This window comes from Hypomesus nipponensis, chromosome 2 (genome assembly GCF_054491055.1).
Source record: "Hypomesus nipponensis isolate SF chromosome 2, ASM5449105v1, whole genome shotgun sequence".
Taxonomy (NCBI): Eukaryota; Metazoa; Chordata; class Actinopteri; order Osmeriformes; family Osmeridae; genus Hypomesus; species Hypomesus nipponensis.
In genome coordinates, this window is record NC_140362.1 from 3,839,424 (window position 1) to 3,863,303 (window position 23,880).

Sequence of the window (23,880 nt, forward strand, 5' to 3'; positions counted from 1 at the left end):
TTGACGTCATCTTTCATTGCCCAAGAAAGGTTCCAATCCAAAGAACACAAGTCACCAAGAACGCCAAAAATACCCGGAAATTTTCTTGATCCGCCCCTTTTATCGAGGATGCATCGGATGGTGACTTGACCAGCGAGAACGCTTCTGATTCCCCAGAAGTCATTGCAAGATGTCAAGCGAGGCGGACAAACCTCACAACTGTAATTTTTTACTTTTCATATTTCAGCTTAACGGTACTTGTAATCAGCATTTGAATTACAATGTGACGACAAATAGGCAGTGTAGTCGCTGAAAATGTTCTTATTTTATTGATGAAACGGCTAATTTGTAAATTTGCTCCGACTTTTCGATTCCGTTTACGTCACGCGAACCTTGAGCACAGGCGACGAAGTTTCCCGAATTATTATACGGGTGGTTGAAATCAAGCATTCTGATTGGTTGAGAGTGAGTCACGGGGTGTGCTTTATTGAGCATAAAGTACTGTACGCCTTTTTACATTTACATTAAAAGGGGAGCGTTCCATATTAGTGCGCACTCAAAATAACTAAAAGGTTGCCGAAGAAAAAGACTGTCTACTAGTACTGGTGTGCAGCTGTTTATTGGTTAGCAAGGTAGACTAGCAACATTCGGTTGATTTTTGAGCAATAATATTGGATTGTCCCGTGCTATCAGTGCTAACTAGCTAGTCTAACTACTGAAACGGACGGAAGCTCAAGTCTAGCCTTTAGTTGCTAACTTGATATCCACTCATTTAATTTTAGCTTCGTAGCCACGCAATTACTGTACAGTACATGACCTGGTCCTGGCTTCTTAAAAGGACGTTTTCCACGGATGCACAATTAATGGATCTATCCAAATCAACATAAGCTAACCTTAACAACAGCCTAATGTTAGTCTATCGAGTCCCAAGTCACTCGTAACTTGTTACAGCGTATGTAGGCTAGCTAGCTACCATATACCCAGTGCCTACGAAACATTTATGATTGGTTTAGAATGTTTACAGTAGGCCTACTGTTTAAATTAAATATTATTTTATTGAAAGTGTCCCATTTTCGTATTTATTTGAGATGGTGCGAGATCTAGCTAGGCTATCAAATGTGAAGTTCACAGTGCTGTTTGTCCGTTGCATAGCAACAGCCACTGTTTACAGGGACTATTTTCTCTCGGCTACTGAAATGCAATACACAATGTTTGTTGTCTATAACTATTTTGTGCTGAAAGGCAGTTTACTATTTATTTACTATTTATAATTTCGCTTGCAACCGTATTATTTAAGCAATAAGGTACGAGAGGCAGTACTTTATCGCCAATAAAGTACGTGTTCAAGGGTGTTGTTAGGCCCGACGCGCGTTCCATATTAGTGCGCACTCAAAATAACTAAAATGTTGCCGAAGAAAAAGACTGTCTACAAGTACTGGTGTGCAGCAATTTATTGGTTAGCAAGCTAGACTAGCAACATTCGGTTAATTTTTGAGCAATAATTTTGCACTGTCCCGTGCTATCAGTGCTAACTATCTGGTCTAACTACTGAAACGTTGGACGGAAGCTCAGGTCTAGCCATTAGTTGCTAACTAGACATCCACTTTTAATTTGAGCTTCGTAGCCACGCAATTACATGGCCTGGTCTTGGAAAACAAGGTTTTCCACGGATGCACAATTAATGGAGATATCCAAATCAACATAAGCTAACCTTAACAACAGCCTAATGTTTGTCTACAGTCCCAAGTCAATAGTAACTTGTTTACAGCATATGTAGGCTAGCTAGCTACCATATACCCAGTGCCTACGAAACATTAATGATTGATTTAGAATGTTTAGGCCTACTGTTTAAATGAAATATTATTTTATTGAAAGTGTCCCATTGTCATTGTTATTTTAAAGGCAGCTTTTATAAAATGAGCATTGAATGAATGAGATGGTGCGAGATCTAGCACTAGCTAGGCTAACAAATGTGAAGTTCACAGTGCTGTTTGTCCGTTGCATAGCAACAGCCACTGTTTACAGGGACTATTTTCTCTCGGCTACTGAAATGCGATACACTATGTTTGTTGTCTGTAACTATTTTGTGCTGAAAGGCAGCTTACTATTTATTTGCTATTTATAATTTCGCTGGTAACCGTATTATAAAAGCAATAAGGTACTCGAGGCAGTACTTTATCGCCATAAAGTTCCTAACAACACCCTTGAACACGCCTGACAGTTAGCCTGCTCCGGACCAGACTAGTGGTCCTACTGGCTACTGGCCTCTAGAACATAAGTCCCGCCCACTCCATGAATCAAAGAATGATTCTGTCATTTAAGGTCATTATCACGCTGATGTCTGTTTAAATGCAGATTTTCTGATCAGTTTGTTTTTAATTAGTTACCTGACGATAGAGACAGGGGTGAGTGTGTGCTTGCAATAGGGTCGGGTTAGTGTCGATCGGGTTTGCCTTTCAGGTGCGTCCGGGTTGTGTCTGGGCATGCCCTGAACTTCATTCATTCATTGAAGTTAAGTTGAACACATCAGGTGAGTGCGTGAAAACTATATTTTTTGTAAAAATAATTAATTAGAAAGCACTTAACCTAAAGGAAGTATTTCGAAATTCTGACTTTAAAGCCGAATGTTCTTCATATTCTTAAGTTATACTTTAATGTCGGAATTCCGTAATTATAGCCTACGTGAAATTAATGGTCGAAGTACAGGGGTAGCCTATTATTTATTTCTGCACTTAGACTTCCGTAAGCTATGGGCTAGGATATCAGAGCTCTAGTGCGAGTAGGCTATTTTACTTTTAATTGCACCTGAAAATTGATAGTGCAAACCGGAAAAATTGTTTACGAGCACAGTGTCTGATTAAAGATTACAACCCACCATTATCTATTTTCTCACACTTCCCAACATAATGTGCGCGCCATCACCGTAGTTTAGCCTACTGTAAAGACGTATCAAGTTAGATAGAAATGTTAACAACACCGGAAAAAGGTTTCGGTAGGCATTTCTATAGGCTGTTTCTCTCTATGGCTGATCTTGTTTTAACTAATGAAGCCTCTTCACAAGGATTTTACTTGAGGCGGCTAAGGGAATGCTGAGAACTACGTTAGCGAAGCTACAACGTCCACTGTAGCTGGTGGAGGGATAAAGTAAGGTGTGTTCGACTTCATACAGCGCCACAACCGATGTCGAATGCACCTATTGATTCAATGCAAAATTGCAAATACTGTAGGCTCAAAATGTTCCCATGGCTAGAGTTCGATAATAACGCCATGTTCTGCATATTGTGTGATTTTAGTGGTGTGCTGTTTCACAGATGTGTCCCACACGCACACACTAACAGACAGGTAGCCTACATATGTAGGCCTATGTAATACATTGTTTGTCAATAAACACTTACATTTTTCACAGTGCTCCTAAATGTATTTGTGCTCCTGCATTTTTTCATTTAAGAATGCATGTAGCCTACTCCATGGGGGGGAAAAGTTCCCGCAGAGCCCTGGTAGCCATACTGCAACTCTTTTCTTCGAATGTTTTTATAGGCCCAGATATCTTAACTATGGCACGCAAAATACCTGTGGAAGACGAGGAGATCAAAAGTCAGGGCGGGTAAGAAATGTTGTCAACTTGAAATTTCCCTGAAGCTGTATTAATCATTGTGTATTAATCATCATATCATGTTTTGTCTGTCTTATAGCTGTACACAGGAGTCATCTAAATACAGTCACGTGACTGCCAGCACCAGGGATGATAGCCTTGTAGTTTATGAAAATAATAGTTATAAGATGGCAGAGCAAGTTGGAGTAAAGACTGCGGAAATTCGTGGAAATAGAGTGGAATTAATTACTTTAAGGGGTCTGGAAGTTAGGAGTGAAATGGATGGAGAGGGAAGAGGCACAGGGGATAAGGAGGAGAATGGGAAATCAGATTGGAAAGAGGAGACAGCAAAGGGCATAGTCACTCAACTTCAAACTGCAAGGAGAAGAAAGATGGTGGATGGTGGTGCTGAGGTGGCAGGGTCTACAAAGGGGGAAGAGGACAGCGGTAAGAGTGTTGATGAGAAAAGAAAGGATGAAGAGGAAAAGGGGAAAGGGGTTGTTCCGGTAAGAGAGGTTGCAGAAATTGAGATGGTAGTTGAAGGACAGAATGAAGATGTTACTCAGCAGAAACTACCCCCAAAGAAAGCTTCACCCAAGAGAAAGCACCAAAGGAGACCCAGATGGCAAGTTAAGCCCCAGCCTGGAGCAATGATGAACTCAGGAGTCTTTCCACTATGTGAGTTTGGATTCCATGGTAGTTCTTATAAAGCGTTATAGCTACATTACATTTTGATTTCCCTTTGATGTATTTTGTTTCTGCAGTGTTGTTGTTCACTTCCATCTGCATGCCGGTCATTCAGTGCAAGCCAGTAATGGAAAGACATGGTCAGTATCCTTTTTTTTTGGTTGTGGCCAGATTCAATCTTCAAATTATTGAATATATGTTTTCTCCTTTCGTTCTTATTATTTCAAAGTATAGATGCGTTCTGTATTTATGCAACTCTGATTTCTGTAAAGAGTCTGTTACCTTCAGTTGTAAATAATTACAGTACTGGATCATATAGTCATTTTCAAAATTATTTCAATTCATTTGTCTGTAGCAGCAACTGGCCAACTGAATCTCAGCTGCGCAATCTTCAATGACACCGACTGCATTGCCCCGAGTGCCATGTATTGCAATAACGTTAAAATCTGGACTAAGAAGGTGCAGATGCAAAACTGCAGTTTGAATCACCTGGAGCCTGGCCTGCCATGCCAGGATGGTGGTCGGGTCATCGTTCGTCTTGATGAGGGGTGCCAAAAGATCGACATGGAAGGATGTGGGGGTCGTATTGACTATGATAAGACGGGTACTGTTTGGACTTTTAAATAGATTCTCAATGCAGCAGAATATGGTATCACTTCATGAAGTGTTCATGAGGAAATGTTTTTTCTTTAGTGTGCCCAAGATTCGAGGAGGCTCAGGACAAAGTTCAGAATGGTAAGTTATAGTTGTGTAATCATTCATTAATACCTATAAATTGCACCAATTTATAGCACCTAAACATGTGTGTATTAAAATACATTTGGATTGAAATGACCTGCTTTCTTTCACAACAAAGATCATCAACACCTCCTTAATACTACATTCATTCCACCATCTGATGAGAACACCATCATGATTTCTGGGGTGGTTTGTGGTAAGTAGGATTCACTTGTGCCCTTAATCTCAGCTGTTTGCATTATACAGTTCTGTTATAAAAGAAAATTGCAGGCACTTTTGGTTCTAAAGTCCTGACTCTGCATCTATGCTCTTCTTCAACAGAGCTTTTGTTATTAGCTTTGTTTCTTATAATGCTGGCTTGCTTATGTTCTTTTGCTTCTAATTCTAGCTTTTTATCTAGCCTCTTATTTACAGTTTTCCAACATGTGTTATTTGGTCCCCACAGGCATCCTTGGTGTCCTTGGTCTAATTGGTGGGGCATTTGTGACCTACTGGTTGGTGAAGAGGTATGTTATTTTCAATTCTTTGTGTTTTCAAACATGCATGAGTATTATTGCATTTAATTAAGACTTACAACAAACTCTCTGTTGTTGCAGACGAAACTTAAAAGGGAAAGATCAAAATAAGTGAGAACATTATTGATCAAATCACATTATACTTTTTTTCATTGGCGGATGTACAGCATGTTATGTATTCTGATCCAATGTGGTGTTGCTGCAGAGAGACTGAAGGGATTGAATTCACAGACATTGGCAACGGACATTTGAACAGCGGGACAATTGAGAGGTTGGTGAAAAAAAACAAAATTAGAAATTATATTCATAAATGTTTAATTATTGATCAGATTTTGAAACCTCCATATTGTGGTTCATTCAGTGGCGAGACAGATGTAAAGGATGGGGATGATGGGACGGCCTGCAGCAACCCTCTCCTGCAGGACAGGCTAGGACAGTGAATGTCTAAGTCACCTCATCTTTGGACTCATCCATGTAAAGGTCTGTCCATAAACCACAAATCAGTTAACAATAATTAAAGATAATGATTACTTTATAACTTTTATACTGTTTGGAATTAGCTGAATATAATAAACAATGTTTGATCTTTATCCTGCTATATTAAGATCATGAGAACAAACCCCTTGGTCATGTCCAGGGGAGAAATATGCCTATATATGAATTATGTTGCTTGTATCATTGATAAACCGACATTTTGCTGTTTGCTTATGCCTGCATAGCCATAAGTCAGTTCTTTGTAAGGTGCGTCTAAGAAACTCCTGTGACACTACTGTAGTGTAGAAAGTTTTTAATGACGTATCTGCAGAATGTTGTATTCCCGAAGTGAAATGCATATTTTAGTTATATTTGGAAATGGGGTAACAGAACTTTAGTTTGTTGCCTTTTTTTTATCTCTTTATTAACACAAACACCTATTGTTATTTCGTTCCATAAATAATGTTATATTTGAGAGAGAATTTTTCATTTTGAAAATGTATTTTTGTTTTGTCCGTTTTATGTTTAGTCACTTTCACAGCTGCTGAAGTCTGTGGGTATTTCTCCAAGTATAACCGTTAGCTAAGTAGGCAATGTGTGGTAAGTGCTGTATTTGTACCATACAGCTCACCAAAAAATCACAAATGAAGCAAATAAAGCAAACTTGTCTATTAGCCTTCTGCATGTTGCTAGTTGAAGACGAAGGGGGGGGCAGGGTGTTCTTATTGAGTCTCGCTTTTCAGGAATAGACTTCATGTTCCAATCTAGGGGGCTGTCGCCGTCTTAGTGTAGGGGTAGCATAAAGGGCAGTTCATAACAGCCACTGTCATCAAGGGGTAGCATAAAGGGCAGTTCATAACAGCCACTGTCATCAAGGGGTAGCATAAAGGGCAGTTCATAACAGCCACTGTCATCAAGGGGTAGCATAAAGGGCAGTTCATAACAGCCACTGTCATCAAGGGGTAGCATAAAGGGCAGTTCATAACAGCCACTGTCATCAAGGGGTAGCATAAAGGGCAGTTCATAACAGCTACTGTCATCAAGGGGTAGCATAAAGGGCAGTTCATAACAGCCACTGTCATCAAGGGGTAGCATAAAGGGCAGTTCATAACAGCCACTGTCATCAAGGGGTAGCATAAAGGGCAGTTCATAACAGCCACTGTCATCAAGGGGTAGCATAAAGGGCAGTTCATAACAGCCACTGTCATCAAGGGGTAGCATAAAGGGCAGTTCATAACAGCTACTGTCATCAAGGGGTAGCATAAAGGGCAGTTCATAACAGCCACTGTCATCAAGGGGTAGCATAAAGGGCAGTTCATAACAGCCACTGTCATCAAGGGGTAGCATAAAGGGCAGTTCATAACAGCCACTGTCATCAAGGGGTAGCATAAAGGGCAGTTCATAACAGCCACTGTCATCAAGGGGTAGCATAAAGGGCAGTTCATAACAGCCACTGTCATCAAGGGGTAGCATAAAGGGCAGTTCATAACAGCCACTGTCATCAAGGGGTAGCATAAAGGGCAGTTCATAACAGCCACTGTCATCAAGGGGTAGCATAAAGGGCAGTTCATAACAGCCACTGTCATCAAGGGGTAGCATAAAGGGCAGTTCATAACAGCCACTGTCATCAAGGGGTAGCATAAAGGGCAGTTCATAACAGCATCCTTTTCCACTGGAAGGGCACCCAGAGGGCACGTCATCACGTTTTCTCGCACACTGGGCCACCGTAGAGGGCCCTTTGTCATGCCCCAAGAGTCTATTACTGCACACACACACAGACAGATTCCTGGAATTATAGTTTAGATACCTTCTTTATTCCGCATTCTGTCAAGTCAACTGATATAAGTGATAATGAGGTAATGCTTTTATTATAGAATTGAGAGCCGAGAATTGTTCTACATCTACCTTTTCTCCTAGTAAAGGTGCAAGGTTTGTGGTATTGAAAGTGTAAAGAAATTGCCAGTCAAACATGTCAACGAATAGAGATGTATGTTAATCAATATACAAAAACACAGAAAATATGTAAAACAGACAAAGTAAAAAACACAAATTTCTGCAACATTTCTTCAAACATTTTGTATGTGAAACTGGTTTATACAGAATTTCAGCGTTGGACAATAAAAATTATTGAATGTGGACATAAACATGACACTGACAAGATTAATATATTCTTATCCCTCCTGCTTTAACAGTCACATTCACTACGTAAAGGATCATGACATTTATCAGAATTATATTGTCGCAAAACTCTTGACTGCGAGTAAATTTTGTTGATATCAACTCCAGATGTTGATCTTGCTCAGTGTTTCCATTCCAGATGACATGGGTTTTAATCTGAAACCTAACCTCTGAACCAGCTGTACAGAAATGTACAATTGTTCATAAAGAATTGCCTAAACTTCCCATGAACCTCTATACCTCAGCATCGGAGAAAGACTTCTCCTTGCTGCGACTGGTGATTCCTGAATTTGTAACAGTGTTTGAGCGAGACACTTCCTCAGTAAAGGCACTCTCCAGCACCTTCAGGATGGACTTGCGAACCTTGTCTTTGAAATCCTGGCCCATGAACACATACAGCAGAGGATTCAAACAGCTGTTGAGAAAAGCCAAGCTGGTGGCTATTGGGATCCCGATGGTGGTCACATGGTCTAAAGTGTCGCTGAACTCAGCAGACATATGATTCACCATCTCTATGAGAGAGAAGATGTGGTAAGGGGCCCAGCACAGGAAAAAGGCAGTGACGACTGCTGCAATAATCTTGAAGGTGCGGCCAGAGTGGCTGGCCAGGGTACGGTTTCTCTTCAGACGGTGGATGATGATGGCGTAGCAGGAGACAATGATGGAGAAGGGGACCACGAACCCCAGCAGGAACCGTGTGATGGTCATCGCTCGGTGGCGGAATGCCCGCAGCTCCACCACCGCGGCTGTCTCGTAGTCATCGGAGAAGACGAAGTTGTTGAAGCAGTTGACGATGTCTTCGTCGTGGTAGGAAGCACCCACGTCCCTGAACACGAAGTAAGGTGCGCTGAGGACCAGGGCCAGCAGCCAGATACCCAGGCTCACACAGGATGCCTTGCGCACGCTCCGGTGGTTCTGAGCCCAGACTGGCCACACTACAGACACGCACCTGTCTGCACTGATCACAACCAGTATGTAGACACTAGCAAACATGTTAAGGAAGCTGACGGTGCTGTTGAGCTTGCACATAAACTTGCCAAAGGGCCAGTGGAAGCCCATGGCAGTGTAGGTCACACTCAGGGGAAGGAAGGCAGTGAAGAGGAAGTCCGCCACAGCCAGATTGAGGAACCATACCGTGTTGACTGTCTTCTTCATCTTAAATCCTGTTACCCAGATGACCACTCCGTTTCCAAGCACGCCCAGCACAAAGGCCAAGCAGTAAACGATGAGGGACATGATGTTGAGAGAGTGCCTGAGGTCCGCAAGCTCGTCTTCATATTCCTCATCTGTTTGGTTGTCGGGAGATGAAATGTTTTCAAGGGTGTTCATCCAGGTGTTGTAGGAAAGTGGGGTGCTGGTCACAACCATTTCAATCATTGTTTTCTGTCCAAAAAAAACCAGAGAATTATAAGACAACTTTATGGCTTGGAACAGTGATAACTACTGTCGGCTGCTGTTTATGAGTAATCAAATAATACAACCTTTAGCATGTATTGGAAGACAAGGGAAATGTATCTCTCCTAAACGACATGTCTTATAAAACTTAATCAATCTACATACTTTTGTATTGCTTGCTACTCATTCCTATCTACTGTACATTCGCATGTTAAAGTGCTTTTGCGCACCAAAACCTGTTTCTCTTTTTATGGCCACTAGAGGTCACGCACGCTCTTTGATTATTTCTTCATTCTTGGACGACTGTCAGAGGGTGAACCTCACCTAAGCGTTATGGTTACAGAAGCAAATAATTCGAAAGACATTTGACTCAATCCTACATCCTCAACAGTAAAGAATGTCGTTCAGGTCAGGTGCTCTGAGTAACGTTAAAGTTTGAAATTGTTGAGACATGTTTCTCGGTACAGACTGGGCAGAATGTTTAAAAGCAAAAAAAACATCCACACGGAACGAATTTATGAGAATTGCAAGATTTCTTTTGGAAAGTGATTTACATAAATTGACACTTTTACGTATTTTTGTGGTTTATCAACATTGCTACCGTGGAGTTTAAATAGTTTAAGTATTCATACGTTGTAACGGTTGTAACAATTGTTGTTTTTATAGCTTCAATTTGGAGAAAACGTGTCCTATAGAATCCAACCTCAATGTATTTTGTCATTTATTTATTTTTGTTATTTATTATGTCAGTAGGCATATATATTTTAAACCTTGTGCAATATCAGACAATGTAACATGATAAAGATACACACAATCGTAGCCAAGATGTCTTTCTTTTAATGATTTTAGCCTATAACTGAACGCAAGTGATTCAACAGTAGGGTATTCAATTTAATAAGGCAGAAATTAACCTGTTATTTTCTCAATCTAAAAAGCATACCTTGGTCAGAGTGTATTCCAGTCAGAGCAGGAGAGCGAAGAAGATGTGTCAATGGTGAGAAACCCAGATTGAGACAGAAGCCGGAGCGCAGACTTTCTAGTACCTCCTTGAAGTATGTGACGTCATAGACTCTCAAGAAAGGTTTCAAGTAAAAAAACACCAAGTAGCTTGAAGAAGACCACAGGTAGGCCAATTGGCCGCTTTGGAATTCACGCAATTGCTTAATATTGCGTGATGGAAACAAATTTGTATCAGCAATTACTTTTTTTTGTGACCATCAGTTTGAGAAGTAAAGGGTAAGGTAGTTTACGAAAGCAAACATGATGCCTACACGTGCACATTTAAAACACCGGTGATCTTGTTATACTTTTGATATAGTGTAGTGAAATTCTTATGAACGTTTGTCACATTAGAATCTGTCAGGGAACGCACACAAGTGAAATAAGGTGAGCACTGCAGGAAAAATGTTGGGTTGTTTGAAGCCGCCAACCACGCCACCCCGCCTCAATCGAATGGCCTGAGAGTAATGTGTTTTCCTTTCTTTAAGAGTGAGCTCATGTTTGTTTGTGGTCAAGTGTAATTGGCCTCTGTTGACTGTTTGGATCAACATCTGGCCATTTTTTTCATGTCTCTGTGTACCGCACAACATGAAATCAAAGTCAATGTCAACACTTTTGTGTCGTCAGTTTGAAATGGCAAGTTATTCCCATCACTGCCACTGCGACCCTAAATTGGACTGAGATGGTCGTGATATCTGCACGCACAACTTGCCACAGATGTGCCACTGTAAAAGTAGTATAGCCAAACTTTATCGTCAGACACAATATAGGGGATGCATAAAAGAATCATAAGCTACCTATTTTTCTACTGTATTTATTGTATGTTATGTGTAAGGATCATATTTATGCAATGTAAAATGGGCGTTGTTGGCTCAACTGGGGCAATTCCCCTCAGAAGCCATTTTTTTTCTTTTTCTTCCAAGCTTGCTGCGTACAAGAAGTGTGCAACACAAAGCACTTTCCCTTTCTTAACCCCACGATAGCCTACAGTTCAGGGGCGTAAGTTTGATAGAGTGCAAATATGTTTTTGATCACTCATGTTGTTATTATGTTTAAGTCTTTAATAAGATGATCGGTAGGCCTATTACTTAAAAAATATATAGTTTGATAATGTTTTTTTTAATCATTCCTCAATTAATTCTGACTTGCTTGTCGATACCTGGGCTTCTGTGCCGCTGCAGTTATATTCTGTGGGTACTAATCAGTTTGTGTTTTCGGTTAAACTGTTGATTTCACAAGTGTTGATTGGGATACAGTTTCTTTCTTTCCTGTATTAGCCTATCAATCGAAATGAATACACTGACTAAAAAAGTAAATTGTTAAAACTCAAATTTGAGATTTTAATGGGGCACGGCAGATTTATGCTGGGGCAAGTCCCCCACTAAAAAGGGTCTAAAGCACTGCCACTGTAGTCGTGCACATGCGCTCAAATCTATCGCCTTCAAAAGTCGAATGTCTTCATGTATCGCATCAGATTTAATTCTTCAATCTTGGCTACATCAAATTTGATTTCCATTACAGTTTACTTTAGTATTCTAAATTAAATGAACGCCATAAGGTCGACAAGAAAGTAGTATTGCCAGGCAATACTTGATTGAGAAGTAGTTTTGTCATGGCAATACTAGCCTACTGACGGCGGCGGCCATGATTTAAAGAGAATACTGGTTTCTAGCTAAGCAGCCTTAAAGTAAACTGCTCTGATTCAGAAATGTGCTAAATTAGTCGTATGGTGATTCTTATAGGAATAGACATACAACGTGTACTGACTGGCTTATTCAAATACTATGGTTCCTAAATGGATGAATTCCATCTGTCTGTGAAAGGTAGGTGCGCCTCATCCATTACAACGTTAGCAGAACTACTTGGTTGGCGTTGCCTTCTCAGCGTGAGAAATACAATACGTGAGAGCGTGTGAACTGGTTGAAATGTGTATGTCTCACGGCAAATGCGTGAGAGTTGGCTGCCCTGAGCACAGTTTGCATACTTAGATCTAACAATTTGGCGTGCCAAACCCCGTGATGGATCTCTGTTAAACTGACCCATGTCACCAACTGTGCACTGGTAAAGTTACACATTAATTCTGACAAGTGAAACATTCAACAGAGCGGGGCCACTTTTCATCTGTTCCATTTGGCCCATGTTCACAACCACAGTTTGGAAAGACTGGTTTCCCCCAACAATAAACGAATGTCCCTGACCACTAGAAAACAAACTATACATTTCAGTGAATTAATCAATTCTGAAAAAAAAATTCAGATACATTTTACGTCTCAGAATAGTTATCACATCTAACCCTCAGAGTGTCACTGCTTTACTATCCTTTAGTATTTCAACCCAAACAGAAAAAATAATTTAGCAATTTGACTAGCGGATGTCCTGTGTGCCGGTTGATGTTTCCTGCTGTTGACATTTTGGAGGTTTATTACACAACTAACTCAGTTACTTGCGGTTATTAATTGATGGGGAACTACGCATGCATTGCGTTTTTACTAAACATGGTGAAATAGGATATTTCACTTGTGCAGCACATTGCATTCAATGACATCCTGTGTCATGTTCATGTTTAAGCTATATCAATAAACCTGTCTACAAGACAGACATGTTCTATATGATTGTATATGACACGTGATGACGATGTCCTCTTCAATGCTTTTTTATAGGATTTGTGATATTTAAATGAGGTCAACTGTACTTTAATTTCAGGCCATGAGCACGCTGATGCTGGAGTTTGAAGCTCTTACAGTGATCAAGCTGAGACCAAATGTGGGATCTATGATTTATAGTTGCACACCCACACAGTGAAAGCCTCTGTGGATTGTTCCTGTGTTCATGTATCCAGCTCCATCTACCAAACCCCTGAACATAATTGTTTGGGCAAGTAACAAGGGAAGGACCTAATCAGTGCAAGCTGTGGATATGAGAGGTGGGTGAAGGTTTTGTTGCTGAGATCGTAGAAATCTGCCCTCTGAGCACACAGCCCATCCCTAATGCACACTCACACGGTTCAGAGGGGCGGATGCAGAGAGAACCTAGAATCAACATCCAAATGGTTCTGTTTCCTCCCACGTGTTGTCCACCGCCGTTCCTTCGTCCACCCACACCTCACAGGCATGCTGTGCATCTAGGAGAGGCAGCCGTGGGAGGGTCTGGACCATGCTTGATGGGGTTATTTCTCGGCTGAATTCTGTCCAGGGTGTTTTTTAGGCTGGGTTTGCAGATGGAACTTGTTTAGCGTGGTCAGGATGTGCACAAGCAGAACGTTTAAACAAATCAAGTTTCAGTGACTCCTAAACAAGGCAGGACAGGAAATGTTTTCTTTCACTCTGTTTTTATTACTGAACTTTGGCTAGGTTTCTATGTGCTGGCATTCTTGTAAAAATAATTATGAAATATTGATGTCTTCTAAACATTGAATTATTGACTCGGCGCACACACTGTGGAGATACATTGACTCTTTTCATGTCTACCCATGACAGCATACTGTGAGTAATAACAAGTTGTAGGAGTGTTATCTTTGTCAACTATCCAACTCACTCTTGACCTATCTGTCAGACCTAAAAGCTACAGAACATCCACCTATCTTTTCACAAAATGAGCACTTACGTTTGGTCCAGCCCTCGGTCCTTGTGGAATTCGTATCATGCAAGAACTCTACTGTCCTGCCAATGCACCAGATGTGAGGGGGAAGAGAATTAAAGCCTCAAGTTTGTGTGTGTGTGTGTGTGCACATCACTGAGTGAGACATACTGCAGTGAAGTCCCGCATTGGGACCAACTTCATTACAGTTTGGACGTGGGGAGAGTCATATGTCTGTTAACATTTCCTTTCTCTCTTACGCATAAATATTCATAATCTGAACCTTCACACTCTGATTTCACACACAGAGACCCAAAAGCACATCTCTCCATCTGGAGGGAACAGTTAAAATAACGGAAATCGAAGGTTGATTTTTCCCACCCAAGGAATGCTCTGTTAAAACTGTACAAAGTCTATTTTTTTATGATAAACATTGTAGCAGTGAAGGATGTGTCTGGCTCCATTGATGTCTAGACTGCATAAATAGTGTCGTTGCTATTTTCTTTTCCCCTTCAGTTTAGCGATCCTTTTCATGTTAAGTATTATTCAAACTGATTGTACTCCTGCCATTCTGTGTAGCTTTTAAGCAAGGCAGTTCAAAATGCTTGTGTGTCAAGTGTATATTAATAGCTAACCCTAAGCTATAGTTTGAGGTAAGCTCTCACAGACCACGTTTTGCCATACTTCTTGATTTGCCAACCAAACTTGTAATTAGGCTGTGCTGCACAAATACCAATTTGGGTGTGTAAAACAACCAATGGGAGTTTGAGAGGAATAGAGTTTTTTGGAGAGAGAATGAGTGGTGAGGGAGGGTGTTGGGGAGTGACCCTTGAGTTGGGGGTGTATTTTTCTCTGCAGCTGGAGGGAGGGTGTGGCATAGACCAGTAGAGATCAGGCTGAATGTACTGTGAGTCTAGCTCTAGGCCAGTGAAATACTAATGACATAGCTTACTCTGATCCACCCAGTGCTTTTGGAGCTGTTGAGGAACAAACATTGTAGGCTTGTTGCCTTTCGACAACTCCGGCCAAAGTAAAAACAGAGTTGTAGAATACTTGGAGCTTCCATAATCTTTCATAGAGCTTGTCATGAAGACAGAGCACAAACACACATTGGGAATCTTCTACCCGCATGGTTTGTTGATACAGTTGCGGTGCTGCCTGGAAATCGTACCGTTGTGTCATGGGTGCGGGAGTTCAGGAATTTGGGCTTTTTTAAGTCAGATGGGTACCAACTATACCTCCGCCTTCCCACCAAAATGCAGCTCTGCTGAATTTACCCTCAGTCACCCCACACATGAAGAAAAAGCTGAGGCCCTCTAACCTAAACCACTTCCTTATATTTGTCCCCTTTTCCAACCACAGTGCCGGGGCCCTGTGCAGACCTAAAGGATATGAGTGATCCCGCTTGGCTCAGCCTGCCAGTAAACAAGGCCTGTGTTGCACATGCCATGCAGATCCATGGCACAGGGCCGTGTGTGCGACAGACCCCGCCTGCAGAGTGTGTATATTTAGAATTTGGGGGATGGGACAGCGACTGAATGTGTTGGAGCAGGGTCCCAGCTGAGGACATGGATGGGGATGAGAAGCAGGGTTGTTGTTCCCCCCCTGACAACGGAAGGATGGCAAGGGGCCGGTTCGGAGGAAGTGGACGTGTCTGTTTTTATTGGGGTAAATTCTAGCAGTGGCTCTGGCCTGCTGTCAAGGTCAATAACCCCTCTGTCTGAATAAAAGACGTCTGTGCCACATTTAACTTGCTCACAACACTGTCCGTGGACCAGATTCACTGTGCACTGTTTTGCACGGTCCCTATAGAACAGGCATCTGGTTGGCACATGGTCCAGTGTGACGTGTGCATCCGCATGCTTCTTGCTCCCATGACAGTTTCATAAATAAGGCTTTGGCACACATGTACACCTCAGAAAAAGTACCTTTAGACAGGAGAATACACTTTGTAATATACTCTCATATTACAAAACTCTTGTTTTTGCAACCTTGTGGTTGTCGCTGTTTGTGATGCTGTTTGTGTGTTCGTGGTCGAGTGGATCTTGCTAGAAACGAACCAAAACTCATCGGTTTTATTTTTCTTAAAGAGACATGCTGTTGTCTCCTTATTGTTGGGTTATTTATGGTAATACTTCCTTCACCAGACAGGAGGATAAGGTTCAGACACACAATGTGAGTGAAGTACAGGTGGAGTTTGAACCCGTACCACTAAGTAATGTGTGGTCAGCAGAAAGTACAAGCACAACACAACAACAGCTGACTGCACGCAGTTAGTGTCAACTGCACACTGTGACTGTCATGCACGTTTAAGGAAGTTGTTGTTCTGTATTCTTACAGGATTGCTAAATCACATTTGCAAGTTCCGAATTATAAACCACAACTCAATTCCACTGGAGAGGGAGGCTGCGGCCTGTTTCTTAATAGTTTTAGAAATAAATGAATGGAGCATTCTTCTCCCCAGACCCCTTAAGATATGCAGCGTGGAGTACATGAAGTCTGCAGAACTTGTCTGTGCTAGATGGGAACGCATTATATTTAAGTCTTAAGTGCATATAATCACAGGGTTGGGGTCTGTGCACCCTCACATTTAAACGTTTTCCTGTCTGGTTCTGATAAACACCTAGGCCCAAAACATGGGCCCACTCTGCAACTCTGTGTTTCTACAACATTTGACTTAGCAAAGATGTATGGCTGATATGGTCTGAAGAAAATAAGAAAAGCGTCTTAACCTTTTCTCAGAAAAGTAGTTTGGGAAAATAATTATCTTTCAGTATCTTTAAATCAGTTTATCTAACACCATCACTATAACTTAGTGGTAGCTATAGTGACAAAGCTACAGTTTCCCTTAACTACTTTTCTTTGCCTGGCTCAAAATAGATCTTCTGTCGGTTGAGAAATTTTTAAGAATTTCCACCGCTATTACGGAATTGGAGTGCAGATGAAGGTCAAGATATTTGTCAGATATGGAAAAATACAAAGTAAAAAAAAAGAAGCGGAATTCTGGTTTTACAACTATGTCACAATTAAGTTTCCTTTAGTTCAGTTCAGTATGCTTTATTGGCATGACAGTTCGGGTTGAGCAGTATTGCCAAAGCAGTCCCTATTGAAAGAACATTTTAACATATGTATCATAGCATTTACATTATAACAATAATAAAATGGCAGTACAATATAACAGTAGCATAGTAAGAGTAACAGTGACACATAAATTCATATTAGTATACAAAACGGTTTTGACAGTTGTACAGGGTTGGTTCACTGTCCCTCAAGTTGTGACATTGAGAGACATATCTAGCGGCAAGGCTGGCCCTTCGCCCAGAGATATCCTTAATTTCTCGTTTAAATTAAGCTCTGTGTAGTTTTCAATTAATTCTTTACATTTTTCCAGATATTGATCTCTTATACTTCTATATTTGTAACATTTAAGTAGGAAAAAAATTTTCTGTTTCAATTTCCCCTGATGTACAGTGTCCACAGATTCTGTACTCTTTAGGTAACCATGTTTTTTTATGTCTTCCTTTTTCGATTACAAGGGTGTGGTCACTCAGTCGGTATTTAATGAGCAGCTGTCTCTGCTTTATGTCCTTAACAGTATATAGATATTCAGCCATTTCATATTTTCTATTTAGACCCTGATAGCAATCTAATTTGTTTTGTGTCTTGGTTTCTTTTTCCCAGTGTTCTACGTAGGAGTTTTTGTTTTCTGTTATGATTAGTTTAATTATGTTTGGTGTTAGTAAAGGTGAAGAAGGTGTGCCGGGTGGTAACTGGTTTGTTAGTCTCATAACCAGCTGGCACAGGGAGCTGGTCTCAGGGTTACCTTCATGGACTGCAAGGGCTTTAGATTGGAGTGTTTCCTCAGGACTGGATTTTAAATGGGTTTAAAATGTTAATGTTCTTTTCTGGATTTCTAATGTTAAAGGGAATCGGCCTAATTCTGCACGATATGCATTTGTGGGGGTTTTTCTTTGGATATTTAATATATTTCGACAGAAATCAGCATGTAGAGTCTCTATTGGGTGTTTTTCCCAACTATTGAAGTCTAGATGGCTGAGTGGGCCCCATATCTCACTTCCATAGAGAGCAATAGGCTTGATGATGCTGTCGAATATTTTACACCAAAAATTAATTGGGATGGTTATTTTGTAGAATTTTTGTTTTATTGCATAGAAAGCTCTATGAGCTTCTTCTTTAAGTGAATTTACTGCCAAGCGGAAGCTCCCAGAGGCTGTCATTTGTAGGCCTAGGTATGTATAGCTCATTGTGTGTTCTATAGTTTTGTTTCCCAGTGTGAATATGCTCTTTTCCTGACATTTGGGCTTTTTTTGTGTGACCATGATCTTGGTCTTTTTTATATTGACTTCCATTGCCCAATTTTGGCAGTTTTCTTCAAGTAAAACCAATTGCTGTTGTATTCCTTCTTTTGTGGGTGACATCACTTTAATTCTGGATCACAGGGCACAAATGAAAGTGACATGTCACAAAACCCCTGCAAAGCTATTCCTCTTCATTCTTACTATGTTTTAAGGAAAGTAGAATATCATGAAACCAAAGGCATTTTTTTGTACTATCACATTACCAACACAAACTCTTTAATACCAGAGAATGTCTAATATAGGGAGAACTTAGCCTGGCTGCCAGCCCAAGCTATCCCGCCCACGAAAAAATTTGGTCGGGAAGTTGGTCTGGAGTTAGCCTGGTCCAAACCAGACCCTCGTACATTTCATTTGTACAGAGAGTCTGAGATTGCTCCATTGACAAGCGTTGACTTCCTTGTAGGCTGGTACTCTGTTGAAGTTGGATCTGCCCAGATCTGAACTATTGGATCTGCCCAGAGCCACTCTGATCTGCCATAACCAATCGCTAGCGTTCGCCTTAGCCAATTCCTTAACCACTACTGTAACAGAGCTAGCTGCCATAGCTGGAAAATCAAACTGTTCCCGAACCCCGTGGGGAGGAGGGCCACAACATCATGGCCACCAACAAAACTCAGCAAAACTTGTTCTTGCTCCGGCTTTAGTTTATAGATATTCGGCAGTGTTGCCACAACGGACCAAATGGCTTCGCTCGCATCTTTCTCCGCCGCCATTACGAAACTACAACACAAACTAGCGCACAACATCAACGGCATTGTTCTCAGCCACTCCCTCTGTTCACTGATTCGCCGGTAGAAAATCAACCTGCAAAATCTGACTTAAATTCCGAATGGCCAGACCGAGTACAGAAGCAAAATCCAAATAGAGCGGAAGTACGTAGGAGCGCAGAGCCAGGCTAGAGTTTAACATCTGCTGGAATGGAATGTGAATGCTGAGTCGGAGATTCGATGTCATCTTTGATTTCTTCCAGTCACTGTAATATTGCATGGTTGTTTAATCTGTAATGCGTAATGATTTTGTGTTCACTCTACTCAAAAAGTGTGATCCTTGTGGCAAAAATCCTTTGGCCTATGTCTTTGTCTTGCTCGGGTTACGGCTGCCATTTCACCAGGAGGAATATGCACATCCTGGTTTACGCCTGCTTTTAAAAGGCGGTTAATTTTCAGTGCAAAATGGAAGCACGCTTTCACAGGCGGTTTCTGAACATACCACGGAATACATAATTAGGCACATTCAGGGGTGGTTTTAGGCACGGGTCGACCGGGCGGCCGCCCGGAGCGCCACAAAGTTAGGGGCGGCTTTTTCCGCAATTTGTGTATTTTTTGGCTCTGCTGGCCAAAAAAGATAAAAGCTTGTCTGGTCCGCTATTTTTCAAAATAAAAGCTTGCCTGGTCCGCTCTTTCTCCTTACATTTACACATTAACATTTAGCAGACGCTCTTATCCAGAGCGACTTATAGTAAGTACAGGGACATTCCCCCCGAGGCACCAAGGACACAACGCAATTTAGCATGGCGTGGAATCGATCCGGCAACCTTCTGATTACCAGCCCGACTCCCTCACCGCTCAGCCATCTGACTCCTTCCTACTTTGGTGTTCCTTAAGGAAAATCACAAAAAGAAAATCACAAAAAGAAACCATCAAAGTCTGCAACCATAAATTGCTCTAGGTAACAGCTAATATTCGCTAACAAATGTCAATATAAAACCCTGATGCAGTTTTAAATGAAGGTCATTGCTGGTTTCATCAAATATACATAAACATCAGGGACAGAACAATAACATCCAGAAATCAGCAAACTATATGGAAAAATATATTATTATATTTAAAGTTTTTCAATTTATTGCAACAAACATGCTCACAAACTTACCTTTAACTCCATCCGTAAAATAATTCGCAAATTATTTCGTATTTTTGACAGCTTGGATATGAGATGGGAGGGCATGAGACGGGAGGCTGCAGCCATACCAGTCTCTAATGTGCTAGGACTGACACTGGGCGCCATTTTCAGCGTTAGTACATGAGGCCCTCAGTGTCTTACAAGAACAGAACATTTGTTGGCGGATGTTGATTGAGTTACTAGCCTTTTATGCAGTTAGCCGACTAACACTAAAAATATTTCATATATTTTTTGTCCTCTAGTGAAATAGAGAGCAGATTTAGAAGGACCTCTCAGATTTAATCATTCATCATCAGTCACTTCTGCTTGTGGTATATTTTCAGGGATTACTCAACCAAATATGCCATTACGCATCCAAATGTGAAACCTCAAATACAAAGTTGCCATTACTGGCCCACAGCTGTCTTCTTCTACACATTCACATGTTCAGTCATGTGGACCTGATATCAGCAACTCCCACAGAGAGTGAAAATCTGAAGATATGAACTTGCAACAGTTTTATTTTTCATGTGTATTTCAAACCTATTTCTCTGCTTATCCAGTGTGCCCTCTTGTAGATTTCCATTCCATTTCATTCATCACTCTGTCAATATGTGTATGGTCATATTTTATTAAAAGAAAATACTGTTAGATCTATGCTTCTGATTCTTGATTTTCTGCTGTACTTTATATTTATACTGTTAGCATGTCACTTTGGGTAAAAGCATCTGCTACAAAAATAAAATGATCAACAATAATTTTATCTGTGGTTTTCCAGACATTCAAGGGTTAATACAACATGTGTTTTTGGATCTGGGACTGTGGAGGACCTTGAGAAAGGTGAGATAAAATAACTAATATAAGTCAGTGAAAGGAAAGCAGAAACATAGTCTGATCTCGCAGGCTTCAACAGAAGCCAAAGGTGCGGCGCTGCATCCTGATACAGAGGAAGAAAAGCATGAATATTCTACTTCTTCTAGTTGTCTCTACAGGGGCAGGTACAGTAGAAAATTGTTCTAGTTACAACAAAAAAATAATGAAAAAAAAAAATCTCATTGTAACATTTGTAATCGTAAAAGCTGATGCATTAAAGACATAACAAATAGTTATATACTACTGCTTTATTACATGGGACACAAACAAAAATAAAAACAAACATTGTGAAAGCTGCGGCGTATCACCTTCCTTGATTAGATTCCCATATTTACTTTCCATTTCTTTTCTCAGTTTCCTCCGCTTCCCTAGATGACAGGATCGTAGGAGGGTACGAGTGCGAGAAGCACTCGGTGCCCTACCAGGTGTCCCTGTTCTCAGGGTACAATTTCTGCGGGGGGACTCTCCTCTCCAGTGAATGGGTACTCTCTGCTGCACACTGCTACCAAAAGTAAGAAACCCAATAGATAAAGACAGGCTTGTTAGCTTTAGAAAACAAGATGTACCGACAATCACTTGAGAAACATGATCATCTTTCACCATTGTATTTTAGAATTTTACTCTTCCGGTAGTGGATTTAATGATAATAAAAGTCAAGATTTAAATACAGTAATAAATAAATGTTTTTTTTTTTTTTGATGATATCTGGAAAAATATTTGCCATGGTCTTTTCTTCAAAGACGTGACTGAGAAATGAGTAGTCTGTTTGAAGGAAATTGAGGTAAGCCAGGCTGACATGACGCAGGCTGTCAAGCCAGTGATAACATCGATGCAGAGACAGCTTTCCCTTCCCATGTTCTCCACCCTCCTCTACCCTCCACCTTCACCCCCCCCCCCCCCCCAGATCTCCTGTAGAGGTCCGCCTGGGGGAGCACAACATCTGGGAGGCTGAAGGCACAGAGCAGCACATCATGTCCGGCAGCTTCATCCGTCACCCAGACTACAGCTCCCGTACCCAGGACAATGACATCATGCTGATCAAACTGAGCCGCCCCGCCACCCTCAACAGCTACGTTCAGTCTGCCAGCCTCCCCACTCAGTGTGCCCCTGATGGGTCAACATGCCAGATCTCTGGCTGGGGGAGCCTCCGCCCCAGCAACGAGGGTTGTGAGTGGTTTTTGCTGTTTTGTTATCTTTCTAACATCTACTTAGATGTTGAATGTCCTTCATGTCCTTCAATGTCCTGAAAGTTCCAATTTGGGGTAAAAAAACTGAATACGTGGACTGTAGACTTACATTTAAAGGACATCAAACAAACCAATAAACAACCATACATGGTCTGTATCTATAGCTGACATCATATACCTATGTTGTCTGCCTCTCCATACACAGACAGCGCATCGAGCAGCTAGTATGTCTATTATCCTTCGTTGAAATTACCCATCTGTAACGGCCTGATAAGTCGACAGTGTCTCTGCTTTTCTTGAGAACTCGGAACAACATCTCTCAATCAAACAAAATATCAGTACCATGCTCTATTTTCTATGAAGACAATACTCTCTCAATAATCTCTTTCTGCATCTTGTAACAATGTATTTCATGTTTATTGTGTAAGCGAGGTACCCCCACACCCTACAGTGTCTGGAAGCCCCCCTGCTGAGTGATGACACCTGCTTCAACGCTTATCCTTTCCAGATCACTGAGAACATGATCTGTGCCGGCTTCCTGGAGGGAGGCAAGGACTCCTGTCAGGTAACATACACCATCATCACCCAGAAACTGAATTACTTCGTAATTCTTATGTTCAGCTGTATTCATCAAGCTGTCACTCAAATTAGACATTTGAAATGAGCACCCCCCCCCGCCCCCCCAACCAGTTCTCTCTCCCTTTGTGTCTGTGCTTCATCTCCTTCCCATCCCTGTCTCCCTACCCTCCCAGGGCGACTCTGGTGGTCCAATGGTGTGTGATGGGCAGCTGCAGGGCGTTGTGTCCTGGGGGCATGGCTGTGCTCTGAAGAAGAAGCCTGGAGTCTACACCAAAGTGTGCAACTACGTCTCCTGGATCAAGAACACAATGGCATCAAGCTAGACAGCCCTCATTGGTCCAGGTTTGAGGAGACCTATGGGTGATTTCACAATAAAGCTCATCGAATGATGCAGAATGTTGTCGTCTCACGTGTATCTCTGACTCCCTCTGCTGGTTACAAAATGATCTATAGAAATACAGAAAACATCACAGTCAAATAGGGTTTATGCACCATGCAAAGAAGATGCACCATACTTGAAGATAAGGCCCAACTCAAACTTCATCTTAGACCTTTCTGACGGAACAGAAGAGTGCCTTATTCCCAACTTGTTCAAGCAGGGCAGCCAAGCCACCGTCCTAAATACATCAATGACCACACCCTTCACAATGACATCATGTAGTCCAGCCCAAGGCTCTGTTGAACCTGCGGGCTGGTGACTGCTATTTGGGTCACCAGGACCTGGGGAATGGGGATCGTCCAAAACTGTGGCTATGGGCTGTGGACCCGAACCAGTGGACTGTCAAAGGACAGAAAGGCAATCAGGAGCAACTGAAACTGTGTTATGATGTTTGCTGCCTCCCAGTGATGCT

At 41.5% G+C, this 23,880-nt stretch overlaps 3 protein-coding genes and 1 long non-coding RNA gene across 11 annotated transcripts; 2 read left to right on the forward strand and 2 right to left on the reverse strand.

Annotated features, from left to right (window-relative positions):
• The first annotated feature begins 81 nt into the window (after positions 1–81).
• On the forward strand, positions 82–6,653 carry LOC146300426 (uncharacterized). Of its 8 annotated transcripts, XM_084702393.1 has the most exons (12): positions 313–2,509; positions 3,041–3,128; positions 3,517–3,583; positions 3,672–4,249; positions 4,336–4,398; positions 4,614–4,862; positions 4,952–4,993; positions 5,115–5,192; positions 5,442–5,502; positions 5,593–5,622; positions 5,717–5,782; positions 5,873–6,653. In XM_084702393.1, exons 3-12 carry the CDS (start codon positions 3,534–3,536, stop codon positions 5,949–5,951), a joined length of 1,296 nt encoding a protein of 431 aa, XP_084558519.1. In that variant the 5' UTR covers positions 313–2,509; positions 3,041–3,128; positions 3,517–3,533; the 3' UTR covers positions 5,952–6,653. The 8 variants fall into 8 exon arrangements, with proteins under 8 accessions (XP_084558517.1, XP_084558519.1, XP_084558515.1 ...); XM_084702391.1 differs by lacking the exons at positions 313–2,509; positions 3,041–3,128 and adding an exon at positions 82–200; XM_084702389.1 differs by having other exon boundaries at positions 313–3,583; positions 5,873–5,991; positions 6,515–6,653.
• Positions 6,654–7,777: 1,124 nt separating this feature from the next.
• On the reverse strand, positions 7,778–10,620 carry fpr1 (formyl peptide receptor 1). Its single transcript, XM_084702396.1, has 2 exons — positions 10,499–10,620; positions 7,778–9,546 (listed from the first exon to the last, which is right to left on the reverse strand). The coding sequence occupies exon 2, from the start codon at positions 9,538–9,540 to the stop codon at positions 8,398–8,400; it is 1,143 nt and encodes a 380-aa protein (XP_084558522.1). The 5' UTR covers positions 9,541–9,546; positions 10,499–10,620; the 3' UTR covers positions 7,778–8,397.
• Positions 10,621–21,211: 10,591 nt separating this feature from the next.
• Positions 21,212–23,425, forward strand: LOC146300428 (trypsin-3-like). Its single transcript, XM_084702423.1, has 5 exons — positions 21,212–21,388; positions 21,618–21,774; positions 22,168–22,430; positions 22,879–23,015; positions 23,203–23,425. The coding sequence occupies exons 1-5, from the start codon at positions 21,349–21,351 to the stop codon at positions 23,350–23,352; spliced, it is 747 nt and encodes a 248-aa protein (XP_084558549.1). The 5' UTR covers positions 21,212–21,348; the 3' UTR covers positions 23,353–23,425.
• LOC146300429 (uncharacterized) lies at positions 22,846–23,485 on the reverse strand. Its single transcript, XR_014766266.1, has 3 exons — positions 23,440–23,485; positions 23,195–23,321; positions 22,846–22,988 (listed from the first exon to the last, which is right to left on the reverse strand). It is a non-coding gene; the product is annotated as an uncharacterized LOC146300429 (long non-coding RNA).
• Between the last annotated feature and the right edge of the window lie 395 nt (positions 23,486–23,880).